The sequence below is a fragment of the Oncorhynchus clarkii genome, chromosome 1, assembly GCF_045791955.1.
Source record: "Oncorhynchus clarkii lewisi isolate Uvic-CL-2024 chromosome 1, UVic_Ocla_1.0, whole genome shotgun sequence".
In the NCBI taxonomy this organism is placed as follows: domain Eukaryota; kingdom Metazoa; phylum Chordata; class Actinopteri; order Salmoniformes; family Salmonidae; genus Oncorhynchus; species Oncorhynchus clarkii.
In genome coordinates this window covers 16,330,896-16,341,348 of record NC_092147.1, presented here as the reverse complement: position 1 = coordinate 16,341,348, position 10,453 = coordinate 16,330,896, and the positions used below count along the sequence as shown (strand labels likewise).

The window sequence follows — 10,453 nt, the reverse complement described above, 5'->3', positions numbered from 1 at the left end:
GATGCTACTTAAAAAGCCAAGAAGAAAAAATAAATAATAATAAATGATAAATAAAGTACATTACAATGATATATTTTATTTTATGGGGACTGAATGCAGAGTTAAGGCTCCCAGGCTTGCAAGAACAGACCAGATACAAATTCAATTGGCACTAAGGTGTGAGGTAAAAGGTGTCGAGGACTTTGGGCCCAACAAGTGTCAGGAGTCTTTGAAGCGTCCTCTGAAGCCCCCTTGTGCTGTTTAAAGACCATTCATTCACTGGCATTTTATACAAGAAATCTGCCTTCAGAAATAAACACCTACTCCTTTTGCCTGCTGCACTACTGCTTGGATTCCACCTGGTGACCTGTTCACCGACTGCCCTGGCCTGTCTCCCCCTGTCTGGTACAGGTACCCCCACCACACTCACCCCTCTCTCCAGAGCTTTCGCTCACCTCCAGCACTCACACACTGTTGGGGAGAGTGACTCTGAACTTACAATGGCTAGCCCCAAGTCGTTATATATTTTTATTTTACCTTTATTTAACCAGGTAGGCAAGTTGAGAACAAGTTCTCATTTACAATTGCGACCTGGCCAAGATAAAGCAAAGCAGTTCGACAGATACAACAACACAGAGTTACACATGGAGTAAAACAAACATACAGTCAATAATAAAGTATAAACAAGTCTATATACAATGTGAGCAAATGAGGTGAGAAGGGAGGTAAAGGCAAAAAAGGCCTTGGTGGCAAGGTAAATACAATATAGCAAGTAAAACACTGGAATGGTAGTTTTGCAATGGAAGAATGTGCAAAGTAGAAATAAAAATAATGGGGTGCAAAGGAGCAAAATAAATAAATAAATTAAATACAGTTGGGAAAGAGGTAGTTGATAGGGCTAAATTATAGGTGGGCTATGTACAGGTGCAGTAATCTGTGAGCTGCTCTGACAGTTGGTGCTTAAAGCTAGTGAGGGAGATAAGTGTTTCCAGTTTCAGAGATTTTTGTAGTTCGTTCCAGTCATTGGCAGCAGAGAACTGGAAAGAGAGGCGGCCAAAGAAAGAATTGGTTTTGGGGGTGACTAGAGAGATATACCTGCTGGAGCGTGTGCTACAGGTGGGAGATGCTATGGTGACCAGCGAGCTGAGATAAGGGGGGACTTTACCTAGCAGGGTCTTGTAGATGACATGGAGCCAGTGGGTTTGGCGACGAGTATGAAGCGAGGGCCAGCCAACGAGAGCGTACAGGTCGCAATGGTGGGTAGTATATGGGGCTTTGGTGACAAAACGGATTGCACTGTGATAGACTGCATCCAATTTGTTGAGTAGGGTATTGGAGGCTATTTTGTAAATGACATCGCCAAAGTCGAGGATTGGTAGGATGGTCAGTTTTACAAGGGTATGTTTGGCAGCATGAGTGAAGGATGCTTTGTTGCGAAATAGGAAGCCAATTCTAGATTTAACTTTGGATTGGAGATGTTTGATATGGGTCTGGAAGGAGAGTTTACAGTCTAACCAGACACCTAAGTATTTGTAGTTGTCCACGTATTCTAAGTCAGAGCCGTCCAGAGTAGTGATGTTGGACAGGCGGGTAGGTGCAGGTAGCGATCGGTTGAAGAGCATGCATTTAGTTTTACTTGTATTTAAGAGCAATTGGAGGCCACGGAAGGAGAGTTGTATGGCATTGAAGCTTGCCTGGAGGGTTGTTAACACAGTGTCCAAAGAAGGGCCGGAAGTATACAGAATGGTGTCGTCTGCGTAGAGGTGGATCAGAGACTCACCAGCAGCAAGAGCGACCTCATTGATGTATACAGAGAAGAGAGTCGGTCCAAGAATTGAACCCTGTGGCACCCCCATAGAGACTGCCAGAGGTCCGGACAACAGACCCTCCGATTTGACACACTGAACTCTATCAGAGAAGTAGTTGGTGAACCAGGCGAGGCAATCATTTGAGAAACCAAGGCTGTTGAGTCTGCCGATGAGGATGTGGTGATTGACAGAGTCGAAAGCCTTGGCCAGATCAATGAATACGGCTGCACAGTAATGTTTCTTATCGATGGCGGTTAAGATATCGTTTAGGACCTTGAGCGTGGCTGAGGTGCACCCATGACCAGCTCTGAAACCAGATTGCATAGCAGAGAAGGTATGGTGAGATTCAAAATGGTCGGTAATCTGTTTGTTGACTTGGCTTTCGAAGACCTTAGAAAGGCATGGTAGGATAGATATAGGTCTGTAGCAGTTTGGGTCAAGAGTGTCCCCCCCTTTGAAGAGGGGGATGACCGCAGCTGCTTTCCAATCTATGGGAATCTCAGACGACACGAAAGAGAGGTTGAACAGGCTAGTAATAGGGGTGGCAACAATTTCGGCAGATAATTTTAGAAAGAAAGGGTCCAGATTGTCTAGCCCGGCTGATTTGTAGGGGTCCAGATTTTGCAGCTCTTTCAGAACATCAGCTGAATGGATTTGGGAGAAGGAGAAATGGGGAAGGCTTGGGCGAGTTGCTGTTGGGGGTGCAGTGCTGTTGACAGGGGTAGGAGTAGCCAGGTGGAAAGCATGGCCAGCAGTAGAAAAATGCTTATTGAAATGTTCAATTATGGTGGATTTATCAGTGGTGACAGTGTTACCTATCTTCAGTGCAGTGGGCAGCTGGGAGGAGGTGTTCTTATTCTCCATGGACTTTACAGTGTCCCAGAACTTTCTCATGTGCATTTTGCTATTTGCCTCATGACTCCTGCATACTTTGTTGACTACAAACTTTCTATACCCAACCGTGGGACAGACTGTTTGTTCCCACACTCGGGACACTGACTCTCTATTGGTTACAGTGACTTTTGGCCTCCCATCCTATTCTAACCACCTCTCGCCAGCTTTGTATTCATGTTACCTGATGAAATTGCTGTACAATATGATCTTGCTGCCATCTGATGCACATTCAGATGTCGTAAATCTGCAGCGCTCTCCCTGTCCTATGCCGTGATCGTATTACTGTTGATGATGTCTGGAAATGTGCATGTACAAACTGGCCCATCTACTGTTGCTAGCCCCAAATCTGACTTGTGCTCTGATATCTACTTCACTGATTTCTGCTCTCGTAAAAGCCTGGGTTTTCTGCACGTTAACACTAGAAGCTTATTATCTAAAATTGATAAATTGAAAGTGTGGGTTCACAGCTCCAATCCAGATGAGTTGGTCATTATTGAGACGTGGTTAAGGAAGAGTGTTTTGAATACTGATGTTAACCTTTCTGGATATAACCTTTTTTTGGCAAGACAGATCTTCCAAAGGTGGGGGAGTGGCAATCTTTACCAAGGATCACCTTCAGTGCTCGGTTGTCTCCACCAAGTTTTTCCCCAAACAATTTGATTTTCTGGTTTTAAGCATTAAACTTTCAAATAGCTCTTTGTTGACTGTTGCTGGGTGCTATCGTCCTCCATCATCACCGGCATGTACCCTACCTGCCCTAACTCTCTCCTGGCCCCTTACACTAAGTCTGAATTTGTCCTGCTTGATGACCTAAACTGGGACATGCTTAATACACCTGACCAAGTCCTAAAGCAATGGGACTCCCTAAATCTTGCTCAGATTATTACCAATCCCACAAGGTATGACTCCAAACACGCAGAAAAGGCCACTCTCTCCTTGATGTTATCCTCACAAATAATCCTGATAGGTATCAGTCTGGTGTTTTCTGTAATGACCTTAGTGATCACTGTTTAACAGCCTGTGTTCATAATGGCTGCCCAGTGAAACGACCTGTCCTGATTTGTCATAGAAGCTTGCTACAAAACTTCAATGAGCAAGCCTTCCTTCATAAACTGGCCTCTGTTAAATGGTATAGAATCAGCTTCATCCCCTCTGTCAAAGACGCTTAGACCTTCTTTTTTGATATTTTCAGTGGTATTGTTAACAAACACGCCCCCATACAGAAAATTTGAATTAAAAACAGGTTCAGCACCTGGTTCGACCGTGATCTTGCAGAGCTACTCCACCTCAAGAATTGCATTTGGTGAAAGGATCGGCACAAGATTACTCAGGCTGACTGGCTTTCGTTCAGGCAAATGATAAATAAGTGCACTCAGGCTATCCGGAAGGCCAAAGTTAGTTACTTTAAGAAGCAGTTCTCTCTCTTTGGGTCTATCCCCAAGAAGTTCTGGAAAACCGTTAAAGACCTGGAGAATAAACACTTCTCCTCACAGCTGCCCATGTCACTTAATGCTGATGATGTGGTTGTTACTGACAAGAAGCACATGGCTGAGCTTGATTCTAAGCAATGTTGTACAGTTATATGTATTGACTTGACCAAAGCTTTTGATACGGTAGACCATTCCATTCTTGTGGCCTGGCTAAGGAGTATTGGATGCAAGATGGCGCCAACAGAGATGGTCGCCTCGATTCAGGTCCTTAAAAAACTATGCAGGTATTCATTTTTTTAATGTATTATTTCTTACATCGTTAGCCCAGAAAATCTCAAGTGTTATTGCATACAGCCAGGAAGAACAACGACCAGGAATATGTCTTTCCGAAGCGGATCCTTTGTTCGGACCTCCACCCTGGACATGGGATCTTATCCCAGAGGCCGACCCAAAACAATGCGGTTGCCACAGGAGTGGCAGAAGGAGCGGCCTATTGGTCAGACTCAGAAGACGAGCACACTATCCACCGCTTCTGAGCATATTACTCGCCAATCTCCAATCTCTAGATAACAAGGTGGACAAAATTAGGGCACAAGATGCCTTCCAGAAAGACATTCTCTTTTTCACGGAAACATGGCTCACTCGGGATATGTGATCAGAGTCGGTACAGCCACCCAGTTTCCTCATGCATCGGGCCAACTCCTCACAGTCAAATGCCGACCGGATTATCTTCCAAGAGAATTATTTTCGATTATAGTCACAGCCGTGTACATCCCCCCCAAGCAGATACATCGTCGGCCCTGAAAGAACCTCACTGGAATCTATGTAAACTGAAAATCCCCAGCTACAATAAATGCAGCCTCAGGATGTATGGTTTCAACAAAGCTACCCTGAGAACAAGACTTCCTAAATTCTATCAGCATATCGAATGCACGACACGAGCTGGTAGCATTCTGGATCATTGATACTCTAACTTCCGCCATGCATACAAAGCCCTCCCCCGCCCCGCCTTCAGCAAAACTGACCACGACTCCATTTTGTTGTTCCCAGCTTATAGACAGAAACTAAAACAGGAAACGCCCGTACTCAGGTCTACTCTGGTCTGAGCATTCAGATTCCACACTTCAAGATTGCTTCAATCACGTGGACTGGGATATGTTCTGGATAGCCTCAGACAATAACATTGATGTATACGCTGACTCGGTGAGCGAGTTTATTAGCAAGTGCATCGGAGATGTCATACCCACTGCGACTATTAAAACATTTCCTAAACAGAAACCGTGGGTTGATGGCAGCCTTCGCGCAAAATTGAAAGCGCGAACCACTGCTTTTAATCACGGCAAGGGGACTGGAAACATGGCCGAATGCAAACGGTGCAGCTATTTCCTCCGCAAGGCAATCAAACAAGCAAAGCATCAGTATAGAGACAAAGTAGAGTCGCAATTCAATGGCTCAAACACGAGACATATGTGGCAGGATCTACAGTCAATCGAGGATTACAAAAAGAAAACCAGCCCCGTCGTGGACGTCTTGCTCCCAGACAAATTAAACAACTTCTTTGCTCGCTTTGAGGAAAATACAGTGCCACTGACACAGCCCGCTCCCTAGAAAGCGAAGGTAACTGAACTAAATGACTATCGCCCCGTTGCACTCACTCCTGTCATCATGAAGTGCTTTGAGAGACTAGTTAGGGATAATATCACCTCCACCCTACCTGATACCCAAGACAAACTCCAATTTGCTTACCACCCTAATAGGTCCACTGACGACGCAATCGCCATCACACTGCCCTATCCCATCTGGACAAGAGGAATACCTTTGTAAGAATGCTGTTCATTAACTATAGCTCAGCATTTAACATCATTGTACCCTCCAAACTCGTCATTAAGTTCGAGACCCTGGGTTTCGATCCCGCCCTGTGCAACTGGGTCCTGGACTTTGACAGGCCGCACCCATGACTGCGTCACCATGCACGCCTCCAACTCAATCATCAAGTTTGCAGACGACACTACAGTGGTAAGCCTGATTACCAACAACGATGAGACGGCCTACAGGGAGGAGGTGAGTGCCCTCGGAGTGTGGTGTCAGGAAAATAACCTCTCACTTAACGTCAACAAAACAAAGGAGATGATTGTGGACTTCAGGAAACATCAGAGTACCCCCCCCCCCCCCTCCATCCATGGAACAGTAGTGGTGAAGGTGGAGTTTTAGGTTCCTCGGCGTACACATCATGGACAAACTGAAATGGTCCACCCACACAGACAGCGTGGTGAAGGCGGTGCATCAGGAGGCTGAAGAAATTTGGCTTGTCACCTAAAACACTCAAACTTTTCCAGATGCACAATCGGGAGCATCCTGTCAGGCTGTATCACCGCCTGGTACGGGAACTGCACCGTCCTCAACCCGCAAGGCTCTCCAGAGGGTAGTGCGGTCTGCACAACGCATCACAGGGGGAAAACGACCTGCCCTCCAGGACAGCTACAGCACCCGATGTCACAGAAAGGCCAAAAATATCATCAAGGACAACAACCGCCCAAGCCACTGCCTGTTCACCCCGCTATCATCCAGAAGGCGAGGTCAGTACAGGTGCATCAACGCTGGGACCGAGAGACTGAAAAACAGCTTCTATCTCAAGGCCATCCAACTGTTAAACAGCCATCACTAACATAGAGAGGTTGCTGCCAAAATACAGACTCAAATCTCTGGCCACTTAAATAAATGGACTTGACAAAGGGATCACTAGTCACTTTAAATAACGGCACTTTAATCATGTTTACATATCCTACATTACTCATCTCATATGTATATACTGTATTCTATACCATCTACTGCATCTAGCCTATACTGTATTCTATACCATCTACTGCATATTTCCTATGCCGCACGGCCATCACTCATCCATATATTTATAAGTACATATTCTTATTCATCCCTTTACATGTGTGTGTATCAAGTAGTTGTTGTGAATTTGTTTGATTACTTGTTAGATATTACTGCATTGACAGAACTAGAAGCACAAGCATTTCGCTACACTTGCATTAACCTCTGCTATTCATGTGTATGTGACCAATACAATTTTATTTGATTGGTCCGAGGGGTCTTTGGGCTGGTTTGCTAACTCTCTCTCTCTCTCTCAAAGAGTGCAGTGTATAGTTAGAAAATCTGCTGTCTCAGCCACTGCCTGTCACCAAGGGAGTACCCCAATGCTCGATCCTAGGACCCACTCTCTTCTCAATTTACATCAACAACATAGCTCAGGCAGTAGGAAGCTCTCTAATCCAGATATATGCTGATGATAGTCTTATATTCAGCTGGCCCCTCACTGGATGTTGTGTTAAATGCTCTACAACAAAGCGTTCTTAGTGTCCAACAAGCTTTCTCTACCCTTAACCTTGTTCAGAACACCTCCAAAAGAAAGGTCATGTGGTTTGGTAAGAAAAATGCCCCTCATCCCACAGGTGTTATTACTACCTCTGAGGGTTTAGAGTTTGAGGTAGTCAACTCATACAAGTACTTACAAGTACTTGGGAGTATGGCTAGACTGAACACTGATTTTCTCTCAGCACATATCAAAGCTGCAGGCTAAAGTTAGAGCAAACCAAGGCTAGATTTATCATAATCGCTCCTCTTTCACCCCAGCTGCCAAACTAACCCTGATTCAGATGACCATCCTACCCATGCTAGATTACGGAGACATAATTTATAGATCGGCAGGTAAGGGTGCTCTCGAGCGGCTAGATGTTCTTTACCATTCGGCCAACAGATTTGCCACCAATGCTCCTTATAGGACACGTCACTGCACTCTATACTCCTCTGTAAACTGGTCATCTCTGTATATCCGTGGCAAGACCCACTGGTTGACGCTTATTTCTAAAACCCTCTTAGGCCTCACTCCTCCCTATCTGAGATATCTACTGCAGCCCTCATCCTCCACATACAACACCCATCCTGCCAGTCACATTATGTTAAAGGTCCCCAAAGCACACACTTCCAGGAGTCGCTCCTCATTTCAGTTCGCTGCAGCTAGCGACTGGAACGGGCTGCAACAAACACTCAAACTGGACAGTTTTATCTCAATCTCTTCATTCAAAGACTCAATCATGGGCACTCTTACTGACAGTTGTGGCTGCTTCGTGTGATGTATTGTTGTTTTTACCTTCTTGGCCTTTGTCTGTGCCCAATAATGTTTGTAACATGTGTTGTGTTGCTACAATGTTGTTGTCATGTTGTGTTACTGCCTTGTTATGTTGTTGTCTTAGGTCTCTCTTTATGTAGTGTTGTCTCTCTTGTTGTGATGTGTGTTTTGCCCTGTATTTATAGTTGTTTATTTATTTTATCCCAGGCCCATCCCCACAGATGGCCTTTTGCCTTTTGGTAGGCCCTCATTGTAAATAGCAATTTGTTCTTAACTGACTTGCCTAGTTCAATAAAGGTTAAGTAAAATTGTACAAAAAATTATCCTCTCATCGAAGTTGTAAACATTAACACCAACTTCGACAAGAGGAGTATGCGGGGCCCTTACGTAATTTGCGGGGCCCTACGCAACTTGCTTAGTGAGCGTATAGGGCCGCCTGGCTCTGATATATCTATTATGACCAGATTGCTGGGCGTCAAGAGCGCATTTCCAAGTTTTTCCACCCACGGGATATTTCAAAAGGTTGATGTCAATGTAGGCTATGGAACAACAGCTATCATGAAATAGGGATTTTACAAGAGAAAACACATTTGCCAATATCCTGCTTGGATTGTAATGGACCCACGAAGTAAGTGGCATCTATCTAAAAGAAAGGAACAAATAACGCCCATTGGATAGCTTTCTTTTGGAACGGAAAACATGAACGACACAAGTAATTTCACTACACACACTGTGCCTTACAAGTCAGCTGCAGTCATGGCTTTACCTGTATTTATGTTTGCAGTTGGTGTCATTGGAAATATAATAGCAATAGCCGCTCTATCTGGATCTAAGCAAGGGCGCAAGTCGTCCGCGTTCTTCGCCTTAGTTTGCGGTTTGGCTATCACCGATCTTCTTGGGACTTGTCTGGCCAGCCCAATCACTATAGCCACTTACCTCGATAAAAATGTACTCCACGACCGTCATCTTTGTGAATTCCATTCATTTGTGTTGCTGTTCTTCGGAGTGGCAGGACTAAGTATTATATGCGCAATGTCTGCTGAGCGCTACCTCGCAATATGCTGCCCTTACACATACCAAAGATGGGGAATTGGCCCACATTTTGCGCGCAAGTGCTTGTTTTGCATTTATCTCAGCAACATTGTATTTTGTTGTCTTCCAGTGATGGGTATGACTGAAAGCATGAGCCAGCCCTCCAAAACCTGGTGCTTCATCAACTGGATGGCTCATGAGCCGTTGTCTGCAGCCTATTCGTTTTTATATGCAAGTGTGAGTTTTCTACTCATATTGATGACGATAGTCCTCAACTTTGCAGTTTGTGGCACTCTATTGATAATGCATCGCAGGAAAATCCAACGTCCAGTTACTAGAGGGAGCACACGGGCGCATTGGACAGCGCTTTCCTCCGGCGTGGAAGCCCAAATGATGACGGTGCTCGTGGTGACCTCGATGGTTGTTTTAGGTTGCTCAGCGCCGCTGGTGGTAAGGAACGTCTTTATATTTTATATGTTCATTTAGTTTGTCTACGAGGAAAGCAGTGGGTCTAATGGGCATATCTCTTGTTATACTGTTGTAGGTACGTGTATTTGCTAACCAGATATCACGGGAAGATAATTCCCATGCAGATTTGAAGGCTATACGGATTGCCGCCGTCAACGCCATCCTTGACCCTTGGATCTACATTTTGCTGAGAAGGACTCTGTTCAGTAAGATTCGGAGATTATCTAAACGGGTTTACAGTGGTCGACAAGGCAAATAACCCATGTTGCCAGTCAAATCCTCACAAAGGACTTTCCACTACCAAACAAACACCCATGACTTGCCTAGTTAAATAAAGGTTACATTTAAAAAACGAATGAATTCACATTCCTCTGAAGCACTGTACAGCAGCATCAACATCAATCAACTAACAGCCAGTCTCCCATTGCGCCCACATCACGCAGGGGGGACAAACATAGCTAACAAGTAGGGCTGCAGCACCCTCTGAAAAATCTGAATTTAAAAATACAGTACATTCGGGAAAGCATTCAGACCTGACTTTCTCAACATTGTTACCTTACAACCTTATTCTAAAATTGATCAAATATATTTGTATCTTTATCAATCTACACACAATACCCCATAAAGACAAAGCAAAAACAAGAAACAAGATAAGTATTCAGACCCTTCACTCAGTAATTTGTTTTAGCACATTTGGCAGCGATTAC

The 10,453-nt window shown here is 44.6% G+C and overlaps 1 protein-coding gene across 1 annotated transcript; it reads left to right on the top strand.

Annotated features, from left to right (window-relative positions):
* Positions 1-8,945: 8,945 nt before the first annotated feature.
* LOC139415329 (prostaglandin E2 receptor EP4 subtype-like) lies at positions 8,946-10,005 on the top strand. Its single transcript, XM_071163394.1, has 2 exons — positions 8,946-9,728; positions 9,823-10,005. The coding sequence occupies exons 1-2, from the start codon at positions 8,946-8,948 to the stop codon at positions 10,003-10,005; spliced, it is 966 nt and encodes a 321-aa protein (XP_071019495.1).
* Positions 10,006-10,453: the final 448 nt, after the last annotated feature.